Source organism: Hypomesus transpacificus, chromosome 25 (genome assembly GCF_021917145.1).
Source record: "Hypomesus transpacificus isolate Combined female chromosome 25, fHypTra1, whole genome shotgun sequence".
In the NCBI taxonomy this organism is placed as follows: Eukaryota; Metazoa; Chordata; class Actinopteri; order Osmeriformes; family Osmeridae; genus Hypomesus; species Hypomesus transpacificus.
In genome coordinates this window covers 310,154-337,105 of record NC_061084.1, presented here as the reverse complement: position 1 = coordinate 337,105, position 26,952 = coordinate 310,154, and the positions used below count along the sequence as shown (strand labels likewise).

At 46.4% G+C, this 26,952-nt stretch overlaps 3 protein-coding genes across 3 annotated transcripts; 2 read left to right on the top strand and 1 right to left on the bottom strand.

The window, feature by feature from the left end:
- The first annotated feature begins 5,951 nt into the window (after positions 1-5,951).
- On the top strand, positions 5,952-8,998 carry rwdd (RWD domain containing 4). Its single transcript, XM_047048891.1, has 8 exons — positions 5,952-6,157; positions 6,531-6,611; positions 6,729-6,838; positions 7,059-7,209; positions 7,435-7,543; positions 7,678-7,727; positions 8,082-8,084; positions 8,227-8,998. The coding sequence occupies exons 1-8, from the start codon at positions 6,134-6,136 to the stop codon at positions 8,257-8,259; spliced, it is 561 nt and encodes a 186-aa protein (XP_046904847.1). The 5' UTR covers positions 5,952-6,133; the 3' UTR covers positions 8,260-8,998.
- A 7,018-nt stretch (positions 8,999-16,016) lies between these two features.
- si:ch211-212k18.6 lies at positions 16,017-23,732 on the top strand. Its single transcript, XM_047048887.1, has 17 exons — positions 16,017-16,223; positions 16,503-16,642; positions 16,843-16,971; positions 17,082-17,290; positions 17,420-17,545; positions 17,643-17,776; positions 19,601-19,729; positions 19,949-20,196; positions 20,431-20,596; positions 20,758-20,959; positions 21,208-21,338; positions 21,553-21,692; positions 21,900-22,054; positions 22,364-22,570; positions 22,740-22,834; positions 22,949-23,073; positions 23,413-23,732. The coding sequence occupies exons 1-17, from the start codon at positions 16,039-16,041 to the stop codon at positions 23,652-23,654; spliced, it is 2,763 nt and encodes a 920-aa protein (XP_046904843.1). The 5' UTR covers positions 16,017-16,038; the 3' UTR covers positions 23,655-23,732.
- Positions 23,733-23,801: 69 nt separating this feature from the next.
- Positions 23,802-26,642, bottom strand: ing2 (inhibitor of growth family, member 2). Its single transcript, XM_047048890.1, has 2 exons — positions 26,320-26,642; positions 23,802-25,259 (listed from the first exon to the last, which is right to left on the bottom strand). Exons 1-2 carry the CDS (start codon positions 26,486-26,488, stop codon positions 24,553-24,555), a joined length of 876 nt encoding a protein of 291 aa, XP_046904846.1. The 5' UTR covers positions 26,489-26,642; the 3' UTR covers positions 23,802-24,552.
- Between the last annotated feature and the right edge of the window lie 310 nt (positions 26,643-26,952).

Sequence of the window (26,952 nt, the reverse complement as noted above, 5' to 3'; positions counted from 1 at the left end):
AACCGAAAACGAATGGGGCTTGCGTTTAGGTACTTCCCATATTTATTGAAAGCAAAAATTATATAACAGGCTTACTTCACTCGAAGTAATATATATTAATCAGTTGAACCAGGAATACAACTTTTCAATATTGTCATTTTGAAAGCTAGCCACGCAAACCTAACAAATGCACTGTAGTTCATCTCAAAGCCCATCAAAGTAAGAACCCGTTACAAAAGCCCCAACCCTGACCTGGAGACCTGTTCATCAACGCGGTAATGCCCCGAAGAAAACATTGGTGGAAGGCTTTATGGGCATGCTTGAAAGTTTTAGGTTGCACAATGCCTCAGAGTGGTATCACACCAGAGGATCCAGGTCCTCATCCCACTTTAATGTCTATGAATTATTTGTGAACAATTTGCATAAATTCAGTCAAATGAGATTAAAAATGAATAATGCATATGGAAGTGTTGGAAGTGGTGCCATTTCCAATCCAATTTCCATTTACAAACCTTTAAAGATCCATATTGAGACTTGGAGAGAGAGACGGAGAGAGTACCTTACCAAGCACAGCAGATAGATCGAGTATCTAATGCCTACAGCACCATTAATGGAACATTTCACTCAAAAACAGATGTTTACAAACAGCATTGGAGAGCTTCTTTGCAATTATTTTGCAGATGTTACGACTGAACCTCTAAAAGGCAGGAGAACAAATAGTTGAAAATAAGATAGTAGCTCTTTCCCTTTAATTTTGCCAAAAACATTTGTCTTAAATACATCTTAATCATAGCTGTTTTGGTTTTTTGTTTTTAAAAATCCCCTTTCTCAAACAATGGTAAAAATATAGTAGCAGCTTTAACTAGGATATATACCCCCCTTTCCACCATATGTGTCTTCCTTTTGATAACAAGACCATTCTACCACCTTCCCACTCTCTCCCTTTTCTGTGTTCAACATCAGACAACATCAGCAACATTGAATTGAATTGAGAAACCTCTCCAAACACAAGATTATTGTATTTTTTTGCCACCCCAAACCATCTAAGGGACAAAATGAAACCCACTGCCCAATGCACTCCAAAAAAAGCGATCCGTTTCTCTAGAGTATTAAGATCATGTGCCAACCAGCTGCTAAACCCCATTATGTCCATGCCTGCTAGCACTCGGAGAGCGTACGCCAGCCAGGAAGGTGGCCAAAACCATTGTTCTCCTCTTCCCCCTTCTGACAGACCAATGCGGCCCAGACACACTCATATGCACTCTGACTTTGGAATTACAGACAGCCCGGCTTTTGGACTTCCCGCTGGAGGGATGAAGCGGATTTAATTCACCTCATCTGGAAAATGTCTTCCGTGCCACCCCACCACCCCAGTGATTCCTGATCCTACTTAGAGGGAGGATGGACGCCGCAGTCGTCCCTTTCAGCGGCTGCATGGTTGGTTGGGCTTTTTGTGTGCTGTTGGCCAACTTCATTTTCTGATATTGTTGCAACCACTTGTTTCCTAGAAAGGTCAAGAGCTTAGACAAACAGATGGGCACGGCCATTGTACCATCTACAAAGCATGGGGAGAAAAGGTCAGTGGTCCAGACCCAGACCTTAGAGGAGACATCAAGGGCCTTTATTCTGTTCCTCCATGTCACGCCTGCCCAATCTCCTTTCACAGAAACAAACACCACTAACACTTACAATCGAACGTTTGCACTCTGAGAGGATACTTTTGGTGCAGACTTCTCCCTCAGTCTGGAAAATGGAAAAGCCAGTCTTCATCCTGAACAGAATTGAGCTGTCTTTCTTCCCTTTGTGGCAGACGGAGGTTGTGGTATTCAGTCAACGTCATGATTAAAATCACGGAGAGCTTGAGGAGACCTAGAGAAATGAGACGTTTTTCTTTTTAGATGTGCAATTGACTTTAGGCACCTTCCAATTTCTTCTTCTTCTTCTTCTCCTTCTTCTTCTTCTTCTTCTTCTTCTCCACCCCCCCCCCCCCCTCTCTCTCTGTCTCTCTCTCTCACCCTCCCACCTCAACTATCTCTCTTGTTGACACCAAACGTTATCCCTTCATAAGACATCATGATTTGTATTGATCGACCATATTGGGGTTAGGAATGTGGTACAGTGGATAGAGTCCAAAGAAAACAAATCCCACATAGATGCTACACATATTGCAGTCAATCTGCCATGATCACGATGACTTCATCTTTATATGAGCTGGTAATCTTTGTAAACCCCAGTATTAAAGAATGCTCTTGAGCATTGAAATTAATAATAGGATTTCTCTGAGGCGTCATTTCCTTTATTTGCCAATGGTGGATTATCATGGAAGTTGGCCTTTTCATTATTCTGTCTCTCTCCATTTGTTTTTTTGTTTGAGGACTGACATTAAACACTGACTCATCATTGCTGGAATGGCCTGCTCTCTCGCTTGTTGCCTGTACTCTCTCTCTCTCTGTGCTGCCACTATTATGAAGAATACTCGATCGATCACTCATCAGTGCAGCAAGATCTCTAACCCACCTTCCCACCCTATCTCCCCCTTTGACAATATTCAATTTTTTATATCAAAGGCCTAGTAAGGAAGCCTACGACACAAATGCTCTACCTAGCTTTGGTTGCAAACTGAAGCGAGACTTCACGCCAAAAATAACCCCGGCTCCTGCTGTTTGGCTTGTTGTCGAGAGAACATCTCAGTGCCATAAATATCTTTTATATCAAGTCTTAGTGTGTCGATAAAGGATGATTCCCAGCAGTCATTGCATTACCTATTTAGATTAGATATTTACTGTCAAATGTCAAAGGAAGGATCTCGGTTTCGCAAACAAATTATTCGAGGATTGGGGATTGTCAATACACATTATTACACCCTAAATAACATGAACAATTTCCATACACATTTTCTACATGTTGTTGTGTTTGGAAAAAATGACAAAGAACATGGAGGATAAGTAGGATATACTCTGAAGTCGAAGTCAATACATGAAGAGTGCCAAAGTGATGCCAAAATATCACAGAAAATGTATATTGGGCACTTAAGGAGAGGAGCAGAACTGTTTTGAAATAGATAACCATGGCAAAGGGAACTGTTCTTAGGTCTAATTAAAATACTGGAGAGGGCCCCCCTTTCCCTTCACCCAAGTTGTTTCATCAGAAATGTCCTGTATTGTTTTTGTCCTTTTATCTTCTGTTTTGAGTATAAAGTCAACTATAATGTCTCTATAGAAACATGTTCCTACTCTGCAGCACATAACAAAGAGCCAAGAAGAGGCCTTGAGCTACTCTCTCAGTGGCATGCAACTGCTGTGGAGCAAGCAGCAGTTGCCAACTCCCCAAACAACAACAACCAACAAACAACAACAAAAACATCCCCTTGAAATTTGGAGCGCTATGCTCTACTATGACAAAAAAAAAAAGCATATTTACAAAAGTGGGGAAAAATTGCCAGGGAATGGCTGGGATAGAATGTGATGCAGTTCATTACAGAGTGTAACTGGGAAGGAATAATAAATTAACGTAGCCTCAGAGTAGGCCTGTGGGGTTGAGAGAGAGCCTCTATCTGTAAGAACAATGCAGCTCAAAGCTGGTTAGTCAAACGCAAGATAAGTGGCAGCCGGTTCCCTTTGTGTCCTCAAGCTGTTTGCGAGGAGATACACAAAAGCACCACTCTGCACCCCTATCGAATTGAAGGGGGATAGAGCCAGAGGAATGGGATGATGTGGGTTTCCGATTCTGCATGGTATAGGCTATGCCTCTGTCACCCCAAAGGACAAGATGGCAGTTCAACTGCTGGGATCTGACAATGTGATTTTTCAGAGCAAGCTGTTTTCGCGCCTGGCATTGGTGGTGGGATGAAAATGTCATAACAATCCAATGGCAGATATTGAGTGATGTAGTAGGGGGAGGGGGGGGCAGTATAGCTCTAATTGTGATTACAGGGTTTGCCCGTTTATATCCACCAACCATACAGCTGTTTGGAGTTTGAACATTCGTAAATGCCTGCAGATCTTCTCCATTTTCCATATGGTCCCCGGTAAGAGGCATGTGAGCGCATGTCTGTTTTACTTCTGAAGAAGAAACGAAAACGTCGGTGACATCCTGTCCGAGGAAAAACAAAGTCGAGCATTTCCTTCCTCTCATGTTCATGTCGATAGCGGAACAAGTGTGAGCGTCTGACACATGTTTACAGAACATCATCCCAGCTTTCTCAATCACAGTTCACTCCCCTGCTACACACCACTATACAAACCATTGGTGCAGAGAAACCTCCCTCCCAAAACAGACCACAAAAATCTTTTTACAAAAAGCTTGTTTTGAGAGAAAAAGATGTTTGTTCAATTAACGTGACTCCTGAGCGCATATGTCTCCCTGAGCCCATTTAGAGCATGCACCGTAGGCCGGAACTCATTTGCAGAGAGAATAAGTTAATTAGGTACAGTACGATGATGATAAGAACCTTGTATTCAGCTCCTGTTGTACAGTAATTACGTCTCAGAGCCAGCATTTGAGGCAGGGGTCATTGTGTATCTGAGGACCACACACTAGGAAGATAAGGTACCTAATTACACTACCAGGCCAAAATGGTGTCTGACAAATCGCTGGTAACTTTTTTCTGTGTGGGGACATGGTGAGTGTGTGTGTGTCTACAGAATGTGTCTTACTTATTGATTATTTCATAAGTCCAGTATACTCTAAGGGGCAGGCTTGGCAATTAAAGTGTGTAATCAGTCTAGCCAGTCTTCAATTTATTTTTTCACTGTGGAAAGATTTGGTCTGCTGACTTCAACTAAGTTGTTGGGCTTTCAAATGAACAATCAGTGTGCTGCAAAGGACATGCATGTGTGTGTGTGTGTGTGTGTGTATCCGTGGGTCATCCTGTTTTTGTACTATATCCTGTACAATATATTGATGTCTGCAAATCCTGATGGAAATGAATGCTCAATGGATATAACCATAATTGAAAAATGTTTTACTTTATAGTCATGTAGGATACTGTAGAGCATCTCATTATTGCCAATACAAATGCATTGGTATGGACGGCAGGGAAGGAAAGAACCTTTCCATTTCTGTGGTCATATCATGGGCAAAGTAGCTTTCTCTTTCTTCAATTACCTAGCCGAGTGAATCCAATCCAACTGAAATTGACAAAAGAGGCGCGCTGCACATCTCTCTCCGTGTAAATGTTAATATTGGAAGTATTAAAGAAAAGCCCTTGTGGTGGCATCACAGTCTAGCGGCTGAATCCCTCAGACCATTCCAATCGATCTCCGCAGGGGTGATTAAGAAACTGATTGGACTCTGCGGGGTAATGTCGTTCGGTCCAATAAGATCCATGGCGAATGATATTGCGGCGTTAAAAATCAGGATGGATATATCCTATTAAAACACTACAGCCTGTGCTGTATAATCCCAATTGTATTTACCCACGGGTAGGAGAGAAAAAAGTTAATCCCATCGGAATATTACCTTTTAGTTAAGGAAAAACACGGTGACATTGTCCCCAATACTTCAACGAAAACGTCATTGATTAAGTCTTGTATTGGAGGAAACTGTTGGCTGGCCGACCTCTTAACCCTGGAGAATCTAGGATCCATTTTTGAGATCAACCAACTCTTTGACGTCTTTACATCCTGAGTTTGAGGTCAGTCATAAAAGGCCAACGTAAATAACACAGATCCTCTGAAAGTCCTTTAATACGTCTTAATTAATCACCTCTTCTGGCTGTGTGTGTGTGTGTGCGTATGTGTGTAACAATCTCTGTTTAAGCCATCTTGGACAACTCTTCACACCATACACTATGGGTAGCTATATGGTGTTAGCATATTCTATTACTTGCACTATTTTCAAGTTATTCCGTTTTAGTTTTAGTTTCCGAATCCCAATGTAAAAATAACAATTTTTTGTTTCTACACGCCATCGTACGGCCATAATGGATTACTACAGCTAATCCATGGATCTAGGGTTCAGAGGTCATGTGCTGTGCGCATGCGTACAACACCAACAGCCTGCTGGAGACTTGACGTTGGATCAGCTAATATTTAGTGCTAGGAAGTTGACTATTTACAACAGCGGACATGTGGTATTAATTGTGAACTCCACACATTGTGTTTTGCCAGCAAGGCATAGTTAGCATTGTGTTGAGTACCTGAAAGAAGAAATCATGACTGCTAACGAGGATCAAGAGGTAGCTAAGTTTGCTAGCTACTATATGCATGATAACATGTTAGCTAGCGAGGTTAGCTTCAAGCTTTTACTAAGCACATACTGGTTACAGCCTTGTCACTCTGTGAATGATGCAAATTAACCCGTTAACTAAAATGACCTGTTAATTTCCTGGAGATGAACAAACCAAGCTCACTAATCACGTAAAACAAATGCAGCTAGCTATGTGCTTTTCATCTGGCTAGCCTAACAAGTTTGTAGTTTAACCATCTAGCATCGGTTACAAATCTCACGCCAGACTCCTGCGTTTTGGTAGTGGCATGCTTCTGATACTCTTCGCAGTGCTCTGAAGGCATACCTCATTTTCTATGATCTCATATCTCACCGTCATACAGATGGAGTTAGAAGCTCTTCGCTCCATATACGAAGGAGACGAATGCTTCAGAGAGATCAGCCCAGTGTCTTTTCAGTTTAGGGTGAGTAGAGCAACAAAATCGGACTCGCACACCTGTTGACATGATAGCGTTAGGCCAATTGCTTCACGGTGGAAGTGAATTGGTCAAATTTACCTCATTTAAACTTGTATATTTCAGATAGGAGACCATGAAGACTCCAAAGCATTTCTGTTAGATATTTCATGGCCAGAGACCTATCCTGAAACTTCTCCCCAAATATCATTAGATGCCTTTTTCAACAACAGAATGTAAGTAAAGTATAGCAGGCTACTATGAACAGTGTGCAAACCTTAGTATACTCCGTATTGATGAAAGCTTGCCCATAAGGCTGTTGTTGTATTGCCCCCGTCTCAAAACACTTTATTTTGATAAACGTTTTTTTTATGGTTGTATATTCATTTAAGGTTAGCACCTTGTGTGTGACGAAGTCCACAAACATATTAAGTCAACCAACCTCTCTGTCTCCAGTTCTCCAATCACCAAGCAGATGATCATCTCAAAGCTGGAGGAGCAGGTGGAGGCCAACCTGGGCACAGCCATGATGTACACCCTGTTTGACTGGGCCAAGGAGAATCAGGAGAGCCTTATGGAGAATCACCAGCCTGTGGTCACTGCTGTGGTCAGTGGGCTGGGAAATCTGTCAACAAACTAGCAAGCACTGTCACGTCCTCTACTCTCGCTGTGGTTTGTTCTAGAAAACGCGAATGGTTTCAATGATCCCCTATGGGGAAATCCTAGACGTGTTTCCTTGCATGGGTAAACCACACAGGCTCTTGCACCATTGTTGCACCATTGTTTGTCTTGTCTGCCAGAATTTCTGATTTGTGGTTCGCCGTCTTCACAGACGTTAACGTCCACCAACGACAACACGGGTAACGTCGGCCCCGCCAAGAAGAAGGAGAGGAAGGAACAACTGACCAAAGCACAGAAGAGAAAAATGACCAGCAGAACAGGTGACAACATTTCAGACTTATTGGCCCTTTGGCGGAATGACACTTATTTAGTAATACTATAGGAAGGTTTGCTACAAGGAAATAATGTATCTCTCTGTATGATGTATCTTACTGGCATATCTGCTTGCCAACAGATAATAAAGGGGAGCTGCCAAGGGGCTGGGACTGGGTGGACGTTGTTAAGGTAAGATGTTTGTACTTGCTGAATCCCTGCAGTTCTTTGGTCTATCCAGAAGATGGCAAGCTTTATTGTCAATTTGCTGTGTAGTATATGGTTTATCAGTTATACTATACTACACAGAATAGCTTTTCAGAGTCGGTCACTCTGGGTCGAGGCAAAAAATCACTGGATAAGATGTGGTATGACAGGAGTTTTAGTATTTATGCAGACCAGCTTATACCTTAGCAGATGTACCTCAACACTGCAGGTGTATTTTACCCAGCATTCCACGTAAGGTTTAAAAGCCTGAGCAACATGGTTAATAACTGCTTCTCTTTTCCGTTCTCCCCATACCAACACCACTCCATGGTACTCCAGCATGTAAGTTCAAACATTTTCTTCTTCTTCCACTTTTGCAACATATCTTTTCCATTCGTAAGAGTAATGACTAAGCTACTAGAGAAGGCAAAACGTTTCTGATTTTCCATAAGGTCTTCCCTTTGTCTGTTTTTGTATTTTTCAGCTGAGCAAAACAGGTGGAAAAGAGGAGGATTAGAGAGGTGAGAGAACGGGAAGGATAGGGGGAATTCTGGTGCGGCTCTACCCAGGAAGTGTAACGATGAACTTAACCCACCACACATACCCAGACGCCGCTGTGTTCATCCAGTACCTTCCAGTGGAGCACCAGAGACCACGTGCCCAAGATGGCTGCTCCTACATCCCCCATTTCACATTGTACGCAGGATGTTTAATTATTTTGGCCTTGTATTTCCTCCGCTTGGAATAAGAGCCCAGAGTCTGTGTATTTTTATTATTTGGATTTTAACTGTTGCGATGACAGTGAATTGCAGTGTGTGTGGCACCGTTGTGCTGTGTCAGGGTACGGCGTGCCAGGTATGAGTGCTGCTGCTTCACAGTATAGTTCAAAGGAAACACGCTGAAATGCTGTTTACAACGGGTCTCACCTGTATACATTCTTCTGCATTGGAGGAGTGCGAAAGAAATATCTTGACCCGACTGCGCCTCATTGTCACCAGGAAACAAACATGCATTACTGTCACTGCCAGGGTACAAACATATCTCCACCTTGAGACTGTTGCCCAGTTGCTAGGCGTTAAGAGACATACATTTTAGCTCATTAATCATGGGTGTCAATCTGGGCCATAGAGCATGGATGCAGTGTGGGAAAGTAACAACTGGTTGTGATGTTATTCCATAATACCTTTCAATAAAGGTGAGTTCTTACCGGTCAACTGAGAAAACTAAAGTTTTTAATAAAATATATATAAAATGACTACTACGTCTTTTTGTAATCACTTAATGTGAATGGTCGAGTCGTATCGTGAGCAGTACGCCAAATTCAATACCAGCTTTCAGTAAGTCGTTTACATGGGGATGTATCTGATAAGTACTTTGGAATAACAAAACATTGCAATGGGAACTGTTGGAGGCTAATCTTGTGGATAATTGGAACGTCAATATAATCCGAACACCATAGGTTTAATACATGCAAAGCGTGCACGCCAGTGGCAACAGTTCAACTATGGAACGTGAACCGTGAACTCCTCCTCGAACTAGTATTTAGTAGCCAGACAGAGTTGTTACCTTAGGAAACACCGACATCATTCACAGGTTGTTGCTCTAATGCGGAACGAACTCAGTGCAGTTGCAAGAATTCTGACATAATGTGGACTTACTATAGAAATGGAACTGTCCTCAAGAAGAAGAAAGACAGGGTAAGTTGTGTAGTGAATATTTAAAATTGCCCTTGACTTCAAAAAATGTGGTTTTATTATATACAAATATTATATTCACGTTCTTTTTAACAGGAGAACAAAGATATAACATTTCCAGCCATTTCCAATGGGCCTACTTCTTTCTCAAAGGTTAAAACAGCATATTTCCTAGGCATTTTGATTTCTTTCGTCCAATTTATGTAATTGAGCACACTTATTCATCAGTGGCTGCTGCCTGGAAATGTTTGTTCACTATGAGTACCAGTCTGCATGTATTTCTGATTGAAAATCCATCCATTCATTAGGATAACAAGAACAAGTCTCACTCTCAGCGGGTTCAGGATCTCTTCTTTTCCCACTGTCTTTCCGATCATGGCATCGTGGACAGGAAGGTCAGAACCTCTAAGGTAAGGCGTGCTAAAACACTCATAATTGTAACAATAGTTACGCTTATAACAGTCCGTTCTTTAGAACAGAAAGTAAAACGAATCAGATCAGCAATCTCTCACAGCACTGGATGCTGTTGCGGTAAACTTGTGCGTCTGTTTTGCATTTTAGAAGGCGGACAACCAGTGGAGTACCCGTTTCACCAAAGTGAGTGAGGAGGCAGAGTCGCAAATAAAGGCACATCTCAGGGTAAAAACTGCGCTTCTGTCAGTAGCACTGCCCTACATGCAGATAGACAGTATCCTCTTCTGCCTCACACTTTTACCAAATCTATTATTAACACAGGTTCCTATTACAGTATCATTTACATCAACGCCATGTCAAGGCCTACACTCGAAGCACACAGGAAGACGCTAAAGAGGCCAGAATGCTACACCTGCTGAATACACAGGGTCATTTATTTAAGGTGAACGACAAACTCTTCATTCCCAATTTGTGAGTTGAATGCTGTTGATAGAAAACTGGAATGGTTATTATCTTATCATGTAATGGATCCCGTTGTCACCATCCAATTGGTCTCGGTGTAGGACAAGACATTGAAGACTTTCTTAGATGTGAACGGGCATGAAGGCCTCCATGATGACTGTCCTAAGATGCTGCAGAGTCTGGTGGAACTGGGGAAGGTGGAGGAAGACAGGGAAGAGGAAAAGGTGAAGGAACAAGTCGGCGTCTGGAAAACTTTTGACTCCTGGAACCAAAGCTTTACAGGAAGTGGGAAACCTCCGCCAGATGGGTCGTCTACAGGTCATGCGATCAACACAGAGGAATACCCAACAGAAAGGGGTCCTCATGCAAGTCACACAGTGTCAGATGACCTTAAAGGAGAGGTGGTCCCTCCCTTCTGTGCCAAGAAGAGAAGGTTCATGGTTTACATATGTGGAGGATACAAGGGTAAGGATCTAACGACAAATGCTAAAGAATGTTGGAACTAACTAACTAATTTAGGTTTGAATGTGCAAGGAGTGTGTAAAGTAGAAGGGGATGTATAAGTTTGTGTGTGTGTGTGTGTGACAGACACCGTGGCAGAGAGGAGTACCCTGATGGAGAATGTGTTCCCCCGGCTGTACCTCTACTGTATAAAGAGAGGCTATGGCTTCAAGATGGTGGACCTGCGCTTGGGGGTGGGAGACCCTGTATGGGACACACACGACACAGCAGAGCTACATGTGGACGCCCTCCGACAGTGCCAGCAGACCGAGGGACCAAACTGCGTCGTAAGACGAGTTTGTAAAATGTCACTTGTTGAAATTGTTCTCTCATGAAATTTTAATTGAAGTTTTAATTTCTCGAATTTGGAAAGATATATACTGTATTTGGCCTTCTCACAATCATACCACTGTAAAATGATAGTACTGTGATTCGTGTGATTGATGACGTCATCAATACTCTTTCATTTGGAAGCTCTTTCTAGGTCAGAAGCATGAGGTCCAGACCCTTCCCAGAACCATCCCCAAAGAGGCCTTGGAGTCCATCGTCAGGGTTCTGGAGAGAGATCGCCAGAGGATGTCCAAGAGGAAGCCTGCAAGCGTGGACGACAGCACTGGCCAATCCCAGTCCAGCTTCGCCACAAGCAGTGACACAGGCAGTTCCGTCTTCGAACCCTTTGACCTGAGGTACGTCGACCCACTCAAGAGTTCAGGGGTGGAAAGCGAGAATTCCATATCCCAGGATGCCGTGTCAGATGTAGACGAGGACAGGATTAGTCCCGTGGGGGCCAGGAGTTGGGCAGACTACGACATGGATCTGACCTTACTGCACATGTGGTACAAGCTGGATGAGAACTATCATCCTCCTGTGTATCATCTGCTTCCAATAAGGTAACAACTGATTCGATTAATTATCTATTCATTAACAATAAATAATTCAGTTATTTTTGTCTTGATTGAAAATGATTAAATGACTCAATGTGGAACAGTTACTTAGTGTGTGTCTTAAGGGACCTTTAAGAATTAAATATATTTTAGGTAATCTTTTTAAAATAACAAAATGTTATTTCCTCTTTTGAAGCTGGCTATAGCTAGTAAAACCTGTTAACAACATATCATATGGCACATCAGTGACACAGCTGACGTATGGCCGGCTTTGTTTGGTTTCCATGGCTCTTTCTGATAGGCCGTGTATTGTTGATAATGTTTGAGAGTAGTTAAGAGTAGCCAAATAACCCGGACGGACAGAAAGAGAGAGTGAAGCGGACCAACTGAAAAGGAATGGTCATCTCACAGCACAAAGCTTCTTTTGAAACCCTGTCATCCCATTGTCTAGAGTCTTAAATCAATCCTCTCTTTCCCTATACGTACACACGTGTATTGGACCAAGACAACGTCACCCTTTGCGTGAACCACACTAAGTACAGTTAAACCCTCGACGCACTCCTGAATAAAAGTAGCAGATTTTAAAGGACCTTACATTGTCATGAATGTTTTTAATGGTAGATAAAAAATATATATATTACGGCAATGAAGTGCAATCTAATCAGTCGAGAACATTACATTTATATTCATTTTATGAGTAACTGAATCTATAGTGGCACTGTATGCGATCAAAAAGTTAAATACTGTACAATATGCCCAGAATATTGAAATAAATAACACTAAAACAAAAATACTAAGACAATCACTCACCCCAAGTTCATATTTAAGGTAATGGGTCTGCTAATAGTTACTCACATTGAGCATCCACTGAAATGTGAAACAAACAGGACATTTGACTTCCTGTCTGTGCTTCTCCCCCTGCAGCTCCCACCACCCAGACTTCCTGAGTCGAGACGGGCAGCGGCGGCGGCAGGCGAGGAAGGCGTGGCACGCCACCTGCCTCCGCCTCTGGGGGGTGCTGCAGCGCAGCGCAGCGGTGGCCCTGGGAGAGGAGGAGGCGGCTCTGCTCCTCAGGACAGGTGGGTGGAGGGAGAGGGAGAGGGAGAGGGAGAGGTTATGTAGTTATGGTCATTTAAGCTAAGGTTCGACCAGAAAATACATGTAATACTCCCCCCCCCACCACCAGTTCTGGACTGGGAGATAGAGCAGGGCCTGCAGGCGCTAGGAGAGGACGCCCCCCCAGAGGCCCACTGCCACTGCTACAAGAGGCTCATCCCAGATCTGCAGCACCACCTGAAAGACGAGCACGTGGCCCACTACATCGACCTGCTGAAGGGGCGACCCAAGGTCAACCACACACTGACCGCAGCACACCAGGCCTTCATGGACCGCGTTCACAAAAAGGTGATGGGAGAATGGGTCGGGGGTCGGGGGGGGGGGGGGGGGGGGGGGGTTGGGTGAACGCCAAATCAGGTAGAGATACAGATTTAATGAAAGTAATTTTCCCAGGTTTGTCGATTGATAACGTTCGTTGTGTTTTGTCACATTCTCAAGCTGCGCCACACCAACATCTACGAGCGTAATGTGGGCTGGGGCAGGAAGGGCCTCGATCCCAAACACAACAGGTCCCACCAGTTCTACACAGAGCGCATCTCCTCACACTTTCACAGGACTGTGTTCAACTCCCTCAAAAAGTAGGAGAAACCAATACAATACACTTATACTGAATAACCTCCTTCATCTGTTAAAATGTAATGATTCTGTGCATAAATGTGTTATTTATAAATATAAATGATTTAGCTATTAGTCACTTGCTTGTTATTCATAGAAGGCAGCAAAGTTTAATCAATATTTTGACCTATTTTGCAGAGTTATAGAGGTGAGCAAAACCAGAGCTTCTTTTGACATAAGAAGGAAAGAAGCTTCCAGACTCAGGATACAGGAAGAAATCAGCAGGCATGCCATCCATGGGCAAGCTATGTTAGTCCCAGTCTTCAACAAACATTTAACACAATATTCTCCCACATAAAAATAAATCATTTTCGCAAAATTATTCTGCTATTGTCTTACTACTAGTAAGTGACTCTTGCCTTTCTTTGCATAGCATGTCACACAAATTGTATTGTTCAGAATGACCTTCTGTTATACTTTGTGCACATGATAATACAACCTTTTGACTTGACTTTGACTTCTACATTCAGTTTTGACTAAATGGTTATTTCTTCAGGGAGAAAAAATGTGTGTTGCGAGAGTCCTTCCTGCCTGAGCTGCAGAGGGCTGTAATGGGGCCCATGGCTCTCCTCCTAATGGGGCCCCCAGGCTGGGGAAAGACCACTACCCTGGCCAGGCTGGCTCACCTGGCCCCCTCCTGGATACCTGGGTAATCTACCCCCTGCTCCCCTAGCTGAAAGATGGACAGACAGGGCAGGATTATTTTCAATTTTGGGGGGGAAATAGGAAAAAGAAATTGAACTGTTTCAGTCTTTTTGGGGTAAAGTTAAAGGCTTAGGATGTTGACAGTGTTCACCAAAAAAATCGAATGGATGTGACATGACGACTCAAGCTTTAAAGAGAGTCAGCGTGTGAGTGCGTATACTGAGGTGTAGTCGTCTGCTGCCCTGTGTGTGGTGTGGCCCTCATCTGTGGCTCTGTGTCTCAGTGCTGTGGTGCTGGTGAGTTTCATAGCTCTGACCGGGGAGAGCAAGAACGTCCGCCTGGTCCTCCAGAACATATGTGTGCAGCTGGTCCAAGCCTACAGCCCCGGAACCGAGCTCTCAGAGGTACAGGAGTACTTTAACAGAATGCTGTTATGTACTATACTTCCACTATTGATACTACTATGTATCCAAAAACCCATTTATCCCCCTAGGTTCAGATACAGTGGGAGCTACGTTCAACCCTGTTGAACAGCTGTAGAAATTGTCAACAAAGAAATCCCCACTGTCAATCCCTCTCGTTCCCTCCTCTCTAGGGTCTCTCCCAGCTGTTGAATGAGTTCCACTTCCTGCTGGGGCGGGTGGGGGCCGAGCGCCCCTTGGTCCTAGTGCTGGACGGGTTAGATGAGCTTTCGGAGGAACACGGGCCAGATTTGACCTGGCTCTCTGTTCCTGTCCCTCCTCACGTCCACCTTGTCCTGTCGGCCACCACAGGCTCCGCCTGCGCCCACACTCTGCAGGTAAGGATCCCCGAAAGATTCCGTTTTGCTGGCGCAGACATCGTTTGTTCTGGAATCAGCCAATGTCAAACTGAATCCTCACATCATTAGCACACAACTTCTTTCCCTGTCTTTTCCGATTCGATGTGCATCGAAAACGCGAACCCAACGTTCACACCTCATCTAAGCCGTTTCCCTCTCACTCACTAGCCACTTCTCTCTCTCTTCCTAGACTTTGCCCCAGCTCTCCGTCCTCTCTCTCCCACCGCTCAGCCCTGATGACATCACCGTGGAGTTAGAGATCAGACTCCACTCGGACGGGCGGCGTCTCCAGGCCTGGCAGCAGCAGCTCCTCCTCCAGGCCTGCGTCTCCTGCCCCTCCCCTCTCTACCTGGAGTCTGCCTACCTGGAGACGCTCCTCTGGAGCTCCTTCAGTGCCCAGGGCAGCCTGGGCCTGGCGGCCGACCTGGTGGGCCTCTACCTGGGCCTGCTGGCTCGCCTGGAGAGGGCGCACGGCCAGCAGCTGGTGAGGCGGGCAGCGGCGGTCGTGTCACTGTCCCGTGGAGGTGTCACTGAAGAGGTGGGGCCTGAAAAGAGTGGAGAATCCATTTAAAACATAATACATAATGATTGTGTAAAATAAATTCACACATTACCAATAATTTATTTGCGTTTTTTAGTTTGGACCAGATTCCACTGTGCTGTGCTGTTTGTATTATTTGAAGGTTTTAACGAACCGAAATAGTTCAAATTTCATTGCTAAAGGACCTATTATGTCTTGGACTTAATACGTGGAACGTGTGTGTGTGATTAATAGGAGTTGCTGTATATGTTGGCGAGAGACGGCAAGGTGCTACAGGAAGTGGCGTTATCCCACCCCACTTCCTCCATCCATCCCAGGGTGCCGTTTGTTCTGTGGGCACGCCTGAGGCGGGATCTGGGCGCTCACCTGACCGAGGTGGAGACCGACGGGACGTGGGTATTCCGCTGGACGCACTCCCAACTGGCGAGGGTGTGCGTGGAGCGTTACCTCAAGACGGACGAGGCTCGCATGCTCGTGCACGCAGACTACGCCGACTACTACAGGGCCGGCGGCGAGCACGCCCACGTCTTTCAGCCGCTGGCGTGGACGCTGGGGGAGCGGGGGGGGGGAGGAGGAGGAGGAGGGCGAGGTGGAGGAGAGAGGGATGCGGAGTTACGTGTTCAACCTGAGGAAACTCAACGGGTTGCCGCATCACCTGGTGCTCTCTGGTCAGATTCTGCCCTTCCTGTCGGAGTGCGTGTTCAACTACGAGTTCCTGTTGCACAAAGCCTGGGGCCTGTCTGTTCTTCACGTCGAGGAAGATCTGAAGAAAGCCACGTTGCCTGACAAGTGGGTATACTGTACTTGTTTTGTTGTTGACAGTCATGTAAGAGAGATCACAGGCCGAGCTGATCAGAGCAACGTTCTGTGTTGTTTGGTTCTTTCTCTTTTCTCTGGTGCCCTCCTCCCCCCCCCCCCTCCTTCTTGATCCTCTTCATGACCTTTTCCTCCCTCCTTCCGTCTCTCATCTCCCTCCCCCTCCTTCCCTCTCTCACTTCTTTACCCCCCACCTCGCCTCCAAATCCATCCCAAATCCATCTCTCTCCCCCTTGCCTCCCCCTCCCTCAGAGAGCTACTGGATGTGAAGGTGTGGGCGGGGGCTCTGCAGCTTGCCAGGCCTGTGTTAGAAAGCGACCCCTGTCAGCTGGCCTCCCAGATCCTGGGCCGCCTGGGTCAGATGGTCATCGAGGACCGCCCCGTGGCTCCAGGTACATCCACAAAGCAGCACACGGCCACGGCGGTGAAGGTCGATACGATCGAAAACAAAGGAAATAAAGTAAAACGCTATTTTGGCCTGTTAAGGGTATGGGTAAGAGAATAGATGGGCTGTATTGTGTGACTGTATTGGTGTTGCAACAAGACTGTGTCTACTGGTTGTGTGTTAAACAGTGTGATGTGTGTTGTCCAGGTGACCCTCGTATGTTCACCTACCTCCACGCCCTGCTGGCCCAGTGTGCCCAGTCCTCTGTGCCAGCCCTGGTGCCCTCCTACACCTGCCTGCTGCCCCCTGGGGGGCTGCAGCACACCCTGCTGGCAGGTCAGGATGTAGCCTCCTGTCTCACACAGGCTGGTTCTGTCATCTGTACCCCCCCCTTCTCTCCTCCCTTCCCCTCCACTCCTCTAATCTCCCTTCCCCTCCTCTGCCAGGCCACAGCTCTACTGTGACCGCCGTAGGAGGGGGGCAGCGGGGGACAGTGGCGGTGTCGGGCGGGGGAGACGGGACCCTGACGCTGTGGGACCTGGAGCTGGGGCGGGCTGTGAGGACCCTGGAGGGGGAGGGGGGCGTGGTGGCGGACGCCCTCACCCTGGGACTGGGGGATAAGATGGTGGCCGTCCGCATGGGACAGACTCTACAGGTCAGATTATCCAATTATCTGGGTTCCACATTTTTGCTTTGAATCTGAAGTCGGTGGCGCATATTTGTTTGAACATTTGGAGACTGATTCAATGAGTCAAAATGATTCGTTTGTTTGTGTCTGGTTCAGGTGAGAGAGGTGGATTCTGGAAAAGTGGTGTACACCGATAGGGACTCGATGGATGTTCCCGTGGTAACCACGGCCTGTGACGGACAGCTGCTGGTGGCCTTCTATAACGGCAGTCACCTGGTGAAGGTAATTAAGTGGCGTTGTATTGTAAAAATCGAAATCACTTGCATGATTACTCATTAGAATAACTGTGTGTGTGTGTTTGGCTGTGTGTGTGTTTCAGGTGTTTGACCTGGCCTCCTCCTGCTCTCTGGTGTGCTGTGTCAGCATCAATCTGGAGTGTGACCCCATCCACAAGGACAGCTCCATCCTTGTGTCACACAACTCCATCAAAGACTTTGTCCTCTTCGCCTACAGGTCAGCGCTCTTAAGTTTAATCCAATCTTCATTTAAAATGAAATTGAATCAAAATCGAATCAAAACTGAATGCCAGCATGCCTCACAATTCACGTTGTAGGTCAATGGATCCATGTCGAGATATTTTCGAAACCTTTTCATTTTAGATGTCAGCTAAAAGGCAAGGGCTGTCATGCCTCGCTCTAAATTACAATCCATTAGTTACAAGTGTCACTTCAGGCGGCCTTGTTCGGAAACGACATCACGTATTCCATTGTCCACGCACCTTTCAAATCAGGTCAGGGCATAGTACCAGGACTGATTTCACCACCTGCCACTGAAAACACTGTTCAATTATTCAGGGCTGGCTTCTTCACAGGTGGCCCGCTGCTGTAATTCAGCACGGCGGAGGTCCGTTCCGCGTCTGAGTCGGTGTCTCACAGACAAATGATGTTGACAGCGCAGTTCAGAGTATTCCTACGTGACATATAATACCAGTGGTGGTCAAGAGGGTATTTAATCTTCTTAATCTGATGTAATTCACAGGTGGAAAGACAGGGTGATAATCTGTTAGCGTAATTGAGACCGGGATATGATAAGCCTGCAACAACGTTGGGAGTTTTGAGGAATTAGGTTGCATTGTTTTTTAACAGGTGATGTCTATTAGAACGTTATGGGCCCCTAATGAGGCGCTTGTTAGTAATCCAAACCGGGTGTGGATGGTGGACGGTTAGGACACGCTCTAGCGCTAACTGACCTCAATTTGTCAATGGTGTCAGAACAGCTGGTCTGTCTGTGTTAAAGTTATGCTCTGGCGGGCAGCCATACTCCTCTCAGTCAGGCAGGTGGATGTTTTTGGATAAATGTGATTGACGTGAAAATGATATTTTGAAAATAAAAAAAATCACATTTGACATGATGGACTTTTTCCTGTGAAGATAGTCTGTAAAACAACTTAAACATAAAGCAATGTTGTTCGATGTTAACCAAGAGGTAAATGTATGTCACACGGCAAGGCCGTAATCATAATACATATTGGGGGGGACACACCCCCCCCCCAATATTCAAATCTGGTCAACATGTCCCCCCAACCACCCACGCTGTCCGAAATGATAATAAAAATATATATTCGTCCCCCCTAATGTTGACTCAAGGGGTACGGCCTTGTCACACGGTCACCCAGCTTGCAGCTGGATCGTGAAGAAGAGTAACAGGCCGCAGCAGTGTATAAAACCTCTCTAACCGGCACGCTAACTTCATCGGCTTCTCTGAAGTGTTTTATCTCTGAGTTGGTTTATAGGGTGTATTGGCTGACCGTACGGGGCAGTAGCAGCTCTGGCAGGGCAGCTGAGTCTTTGTATTGATGGAGGTTTAATAAGGTTGGGGGCCCTAGTCACAGTCGTTTATGGATGGGTTTTTTATAGTCTTGTTTTCCTCTCTCTCTACTTTTTCTTGACTTCTCGCTCCTCCCTGCCCCTCCATGCCCCTCCCTGCCCCTCCCTGCCTCTCCCTGCCCCTCCCTGCTCCTCCCTGCTCCTCGCTCCCCCCTGCTCTCCCCTGCTCCCCCCTGCTCCCCCCTGCTCCCCCCTGCTCCTCCCTGCTCCTCCCTGCTCCCCCCTGCTCCCCCTGCTCCTCCCTGCTCCCCCCTGCTTCTCCCTGCCCCTCCCTGCCCCTCCCTGCTCCCCCCTGCTCCCCCCTGCTCATCCCTGCTCCCCCCTGCTCCCCCCTGCTCTTCCCTGCTCCCCCCTGCTCCTCCCTGCTCCTCCCTTCCCCCGTCTTTCTCCCCCACTATCCTGCTCCTCCTCTCATGTACTTACACCCCCCCCCCGCCCCAACTCACCTCAGGTCGGCGTGCCAGGCAGCTGTGCTCAGTGCCAGAGGGGGGGCGGTGAGGTGTGTGCTGACGGCCCGGCACGGGGCCGCCTCCATCCAGGGGGTGGAGATGACCTCCGAGTACCTGCTGCTCTTCTGCAGGTTCTTACCTCGCCTCCACCTCCACCACTGAGCTGCCAATCAATGGAGCTCTCTGGTGATGTCGATCATATCGTTTGTGGTCATCGACCTTTTAGGAACGAATCCTTTTCGAAAGAGGATGATTTGTGATTTGCGAGAGAACAGCGGAGCTCGCACAACCGCTCTGCTTGTAAGCGTGTCGGTCTTGTTGTGTTCTTTGCTCGCCTCTGTCCGTGGCAGGTACCCTTACAAGCTGGACGGTGAGATCATCCACATCGAGCTCTTCGGCGTGGCCTCCTTCCAGTACTTGCGTTCCATCCTGGGCTGCAGCCAGGACTACATCTCCCAGGTCACTGTCAACCGCTCAGGGACGTACGCCGTAGCCTTCTGCCCCTCGCCCCGCACCGGGGTCACGGAGGTGGTGACCTGGAACTTGGAGACGGAGGACCACAAACACATCGCACGATTCCCCGGGGTTCTGACCGCAGGTCAGCAGCAGGCGGTTTAACCCATCACAAGCAACGCTTAGAAAAATGGCGGTAGTGCACTGCACAGTGGAATGGGAGATGTATGATTTGTGTGAATGAACACGCTGCCATCTATGGTCGTAAGTCTTGGAGATGGGAAGTGTATGAGGTAGGGCCTAGATGGTAAGCTTGAAGGATGTATTTTAGGATGTGTATCTGCGATACTGAACCCTGTCTCTGGCCCTCTTCCCGGAGGCGTGTGTCTGGACCTGCGCTTCTGTCTGGGGGTGTGCAGCGGAGAGAGGTACCTGAGACTCTGGGACCTGGTGTCCCGCATCCATGACCAGACTCTCACCTACAACGTTCACAAGCAGAAGAGCGACGGCACACAAGAGGTCGTCGTCGTGACAACGACCCCACGGTACAGGGCCCGGCGTCGAGAAACCGAGTCCACCGGACAGTTGGCATTCATGAAACGATCGTGCGATGAAATGTGTGCGTCGTCTTCCTCTGTGAAGGAGAGAAACCAGCGTACGCTAATTGAGATGCATTCTCTCGGTCTCTGTCTCCCCCTGGTGGTAGGTACGCTGTGTGCAGGTCGCTGCGTCCGGGCACCGTGCGCGTGTGGAACTTGGCCAAAAAAAGGTTTGTCGGAAGGCCAGTGCGAGTGGAGCACGGCCTCTACAGCAGCACTGACGTAGCCCTGGTCCACAACCTCAAACTGTACATTCTGACGGACAGGGGGACAGCCACCTTCACAGACACCCCCTCACCCATATTTCAGGTCATTACCCTGCCCCCACCACCACCAACACCACCGAAACATCTTTCCTATCTCCATTATGACATGGGAATTCATGGCTTTGAAATGTGTGCGTGCGTGACTATTCATCAACAGCAGTACATGCATGTTTTAAGATGACATAAATATACAGCTGTGACCAAATCCATGGAAACGTGTTTGTCGAGATTGTTGTTAAGAGGAAGGTTTCCGTTCATGGTACTGAGAGGTTGTTTGTGATACGGTCACAGACTCTGCTGGTGTACGACCTGATCAAGAGGAGCTACTCGAGGAGGCAGACAGGCCTCTACATCGCTCCCTGTCCCCAGCATGAGTACAGGCTTCTGGATGGACAGATACTGCTGGGCCTCTCTGAGACTAGGTGAGGGAACATTCTGGAACCTGATTATCATATACTTCCAATTTTGTAGGGTCTGTGTTCCAGAGCATTTTGGATGTAGACATAGAAAAACAACACATCTTTAGAGAATCTTTGTTGGGTTCTTTATTTTAGACTTCTGTGCTTCAGCTATTATGACACAGACTCTTATTTTGAAGGGGCGAATGATCTGAGCGCCCCGAGTGTGTCGTTTCAGAGACCATCTGATTCTTTGGGACCTGGAGTCTGGCTATATCAAAGGAAGGATCAAACCTTTCCACAAAGAGTCCCTCCTGTCTAGCAACAGCACAATCATAGAACGGCAGTCGCAGATATTACCGCCCAAAGAGCCCACAAGTTAGCTGCCGCTCCTATTTGAGTCATTTCTAATATGTATGTCATCTGAGCATGAATTCCCGTGTATTTAAAGTTATTATCAACTTTTTTTGTGTAAAACTACAGTTATTAATACGCTTCTGATTGAAAAACGCCATTTCCTTCTACTTGTAAGTTAGTCACTTAATGAGACATCTACAAACCCTGGAAAATGTTATCCTGCGCTAGCTCTGATAATGCCATGGGACAGACGCACAGAGAGCCACTCTGGCAGGAAGAGGAGACTGGAGAGGGAGGCGCAAAGGGAGAAGGAAGAGCAGCACAGGCTGGACCGGGAGAAATATAACGCCATCGACCAGTACCTTCTCAGTGACGACCAACAGGTGGGGAACGTGGGGGGGGGGGGGGGGGGGGGGGGGGGTCAAACGAGGCAAAGTAGATAGATAAGTAGTAGATATCACTTGAGGAAACAGCTCACGATCCTCTGCGTCTCTCGCCTTGCTCTCTTTCTTTCTTTTTCTCTCTCGTCCTGCCCCTACCCTGAGCTTCCTCTTTACCTTTCGCCCCACTCTCTTTCTTCTTCTTCTTCTTCTGTCTCGTCCTGCCCCTACCCTGAACTTCCTCTTTACCTCTCCGACACGCTCTCGCAGTTCCTTTCACACCTCTTTCCCACTTCTCCTTTTCTCTTCCAGGTGGTGGTTTGCTCCTACTTTGCTCACCACCTCGGCGTGTTTAGCGTGGCCTCTCAGGACCACCTCCACACCCTGGAAGACAGGGCCTCCCTGCTGACCCTTCACACCGCCGCCATGACCCGGCCTGGGACACACCTGGTGCTGGCCAACTACAGCCAGGCAGAACACACCTCCTACCTCACCCTCTGGGACCTCCACAAGGGCACAGTAAGCCAGAGAGAGGCCTCCAAATCTCCTAAACATTTTCAGGCCCAAACGAGTACATGGAAATTCTAGGCGATTTTATTTCTAAAAATGGTCTCGGTGTGATTCACATTAGAGATGAATAGCTGAAGGGATTATAGTTGGGTTTGAATATGTCGTTGTGTTGTCCAAGGTGAGGAAGAGGCTGAAGAACGAGCCGGGGGTCTGCTGTGTTGCGATCACAGAAGACGCCATCAGGGTCGTCTTCGGCGTCACCGGAAGTAACAAGTAAAATACTTTGTGTGGATGGACACGTTTCTCTTGTGAACTCTAAAACGGAAATCATTTGTCAGTGGCTATTTTGTACCGTACTGTAAAGCAGTGCTATTTCCTATGGGTTAGGTTGAAAGTATGGGACCCCTTCAGGAGAAATCACAAGACCATTTCTGGCTACAGAAACCTGAGGATAGAAGTGTCCAGCCAATTGTACATCACCGAAGGAGGTGCCAAAGCTATTCTGCTCTCAGGTAAATAAATGGCTTTGATCCAGGGAGTCAGGTGGCTGAGCGGTTAGGGAATCAGGCTAGTAATCTGAAGGTCGCTGGTTTGATTCCCGGCCGTGCCAAATGACGTTGTGTCCTTGGGCAAGGCACTTCACCCTACTTGCCTCGGGGGAATGTCCCTGTACTTACTGTAAGTCGCTCTGGATAAGAGCGTCTGCTAAATGACTAAATGTAAATCTAAATGTAAAATGTAAACTTTAAACCAAGACTTACACAATAGAGCATATGTTGCATGTACATCAAGTCCTTTTTGATACAGACAATGATATCAGCCCAAAGTGTGACTGCAACTTCCTCCCACAGGTGAAGTCAGCCTTTGGGATCTGGAGACTTGCAACGTTCTTTCAGTGCTGACCCCTGACGCCCACATCCAATGCCTCACCGTACTGGGTGGAACCAGCAGTAGGCTACTGCTGGGCCTTAGCCACAGCCCTGCCCTAATCACAGTCAGGCTCACATCACAGACCGTTGCCACAGCTACCAAGAACACCAGGGAAGAAGACCTCTTTGGAGAGTCCAGTAGCAGCGAGGATGAAGACTTGTAGATTTTATGAGGATTTTGTTATTCTTGAACTTTTTTTGGGGGGGTGGGGTGCAATGCTGCCTTAAATGGCCAATTCAGCTGCATTAGTAAAAAATACAATGTATCATAGGTAAAAATAAAAAAAAATATTAAAGGATTGAATACCAGCTTGCCATAGAACTTTGTTTTAATGGATATAAAAAAACATTTGACACAAATACGTGATATTAAACTAGTTTGACAAAGAAATATATATATATGTCTCCACAAACAAGTACACTCCAGTGTCCAACAGACCATCATTGCCACAACTTACTGAAGGGCTGTATGCCTGAGAATCATTGATTGAAATGACAGACGTGGAAAACATTAACTCTGGTATCAAGCTCACATAAAAGTAAGAGGTATTGAGCAACTTTAACCAAATAAAGTGTAGCTTCCTACTGCACGAGAACTGCAGATAATGAAGACTAATCAATAAAATGAAACTTTCATGGGAAATAAGACTCCAAACATAATATTTTATTTCAACAGAGAGACAACATTATTCCAATAGACCTTGTATCAAATAAGTAGTCAAAGAGGATGGTGATTCAAAAGCTTGAGATACTTTCATTCCGTTCTGTCATGTGGGTAGAAGAAAGTGAAATGTCTTAAACAACATTTTTTGAAAAACATTAAACAAAAGGCGGATGATTTGTACAGCAACATCTGTCTCCCATAATTTGCTTTATGGGCATCAGTGTCTTGTCAGAAGGGTAAAAGCACCATTTTAATGGCAGGTCCATGTATTACGTACTGCTACAGATATTGTTGGATTGTGCTCTCACAACTTGCAGCCAACTGTCTCAACAGTCCACTAGTCCCACTTGTCAAGATATTCTAGGGAAGAGAGTGACCACCGAGCGACCACCTGTCCCCTACCTCGACCTTCTGTCCTTTTTGTTCCTGTCCAGGCTTTTGTCCATCGTCTTTTCGTTGTCCCCCCTGCATTTGGGACAGTACCACTTCCCCTTGGGCTTGTAGGTCAGCCCCACACAGGTAAAGTGGAACCACTCGATCGGGCACTGATCGTTGTCGCAGCCGATCATCTCGCCGTACGACACCTGCTCGCAAAGGCAGTAGGTGGGCTCGTTGGGGTCGATGGCAAACTCCACCGGCGAGGCGTCCCGCTCCTGCTTGGCCGCCTTGCGTTTCTTCTTCTTGGCCGACTTGGACCTCTTCTCCCGCGGCTGAGACAGCGGCGGCTCCTCTCCGGGGTCGTCCGCCAGCGAGCCGTTGGCCGAGGCGTGGCACGAGTCGCGGCTCTCGCTGTTGCGCTGGCGCCGCGGACGGCGGGTGGACGAACGCTCCGGGGGCGGGGCCTCCGGCACCGATCCGGAGCGCCTCTCGGCCGCCACCCGCTCGCTTTCGCAGGGCTCCTGCAGGCACAGGGAATGGGAGTCCATCTGACGGGAGCGGTTCTCCACCAGCTCCGTCATCTGCGTGACCACGTGGATCTTCTCGTCGCCCAGCTCTTGGCTGGTGATGAGGGCCCGCTGCAGCTGGGTCTGGAGCCGCTTGCGCTGGGCGGCGTCCTGCTCGCCCTGGTACCTCTCAAACACGTCGTCCACCTCCTTCAGCACCTCTGAAAAAATGGACACACAAGCAGGATGGGGAAAGTATTAGTACTATCTATATCATATATACACAGTATATAGCTAGTAGGTTAAAAGAAGCAATGACAATGTATGTTTTGTACTTTTTACAGTTGAAAAGTTGATGTGAAAATATAAGGGGTTTATGAAGGATAAGTTCATTGACTTGCCGAATTGAGTTAATAAACCTAACAAACTACCTTGGTTATGGCAATAAGAAAATATGCCATTGTAGTTTTCAACTTCCGCACTATTGTGAATGCAGGAAGTGACATCATCCGAGGTCTGACGAGCAGGGGGTTGTCTCACAATGAAATCAACATGACAAGTGATACATTGTAGTAGTACAGCTCAACGCCTGGACACACACCTCGTCAAGGACTAGCTGTACCAACATTTTAGTAGTCTTCCTGTTGTTTTTCATGTCAGTGACTACGGTTTGCAAAAGCAGTAATGGACTTACACTAGTTTTGAATGTTTAAGTGGACGGGATTTTAAATCTGACCACCTCGACCGATGATTAAAAATGACGAGTAAAATACCGAGTGCAATTCACGTTAGTTAGCTAGCTTACGTCGTGCTAACGACGTAAAGCTAGGTTGCAAACTAGCTAGCAACTGTGAATCGAAATTAAAAAGACGCCTTTACATACAATACAAAACGTTTATGTTAGCACTCGTTAAGTGCCTACAATAATAAGATCAACAACCATCTTAGTACTGCCAAAAAATGGCTGATCCTCGCTTAGCGACCGGACAAGCAGGGTGCTTGCGTCTAGTTTGGACTTAATGGTGCGGTGTCGGGAGAAAGGAAACGTAATGCAAGGCGAAAACTCTTATTGGTTTTTGTTTGGACACGCATTTAAAATGGCTAGCTAGCGTTTGTCAATCGTGGTTAGTTAGCTTTGCTTGTTTCAAGTGTATACGATAGGGCGCGTGCAATGATCAATTCAGCACACCCAGTTTTCTATTACAGAAAGTATAAAGCCATTTTCAAGCCTAGGTACACTATATATATACAGATCGCCAAGTTGACGCATAACTATCTTACCTTGATACCTGGAATCAATTTCTCGTAAAAGAGAAACATTTCTTTGTATATCCAGAGGCATGGACTCCACACATTCCAAATAATCCTCCACATAGCTGACCAGTTGTTGTGACTTTTCCACGTTGGGATAGTGATGGCCTAGCATTGTTCCACTGATGCATAAAGTCATGAAAGAAAATCTAGAAGAAGCAACGACAATTTATATGATGTACATTTATCTATGGTGATTCCTGTTCGTTTTCATGAACTGCTGCCATCCGCCTTGCAAGCTGCAGAAGATCACTTCAAACAAAACTATACAAACAGCGCATGCGCGGATACAATCCTTTTATGGCAATGCACCGCGTTTTCATGTTTTACTTGACAGTGGGTTGGGTTATTCCCTTGTAAAGCGTTTTGATTGGCTTAAAGAACAGCAAAGGCCGGCTAAATCGCAATGAAAATATCCCGGGAACAAAATCAAATAAATAGGAAGTTTTAGAATGTGTATTTGTGTTGATGTACGTGTTTGTGAGTGTAGATATTGTGTCTGTTTGTATGGTCAGGTGGGGCATGTTATCATATTTTGGAGTTTCTCACTTCTCAAAATTGTTGTTCTATCAACACTTATCAAAGTAAGATAGACCTTTTCAA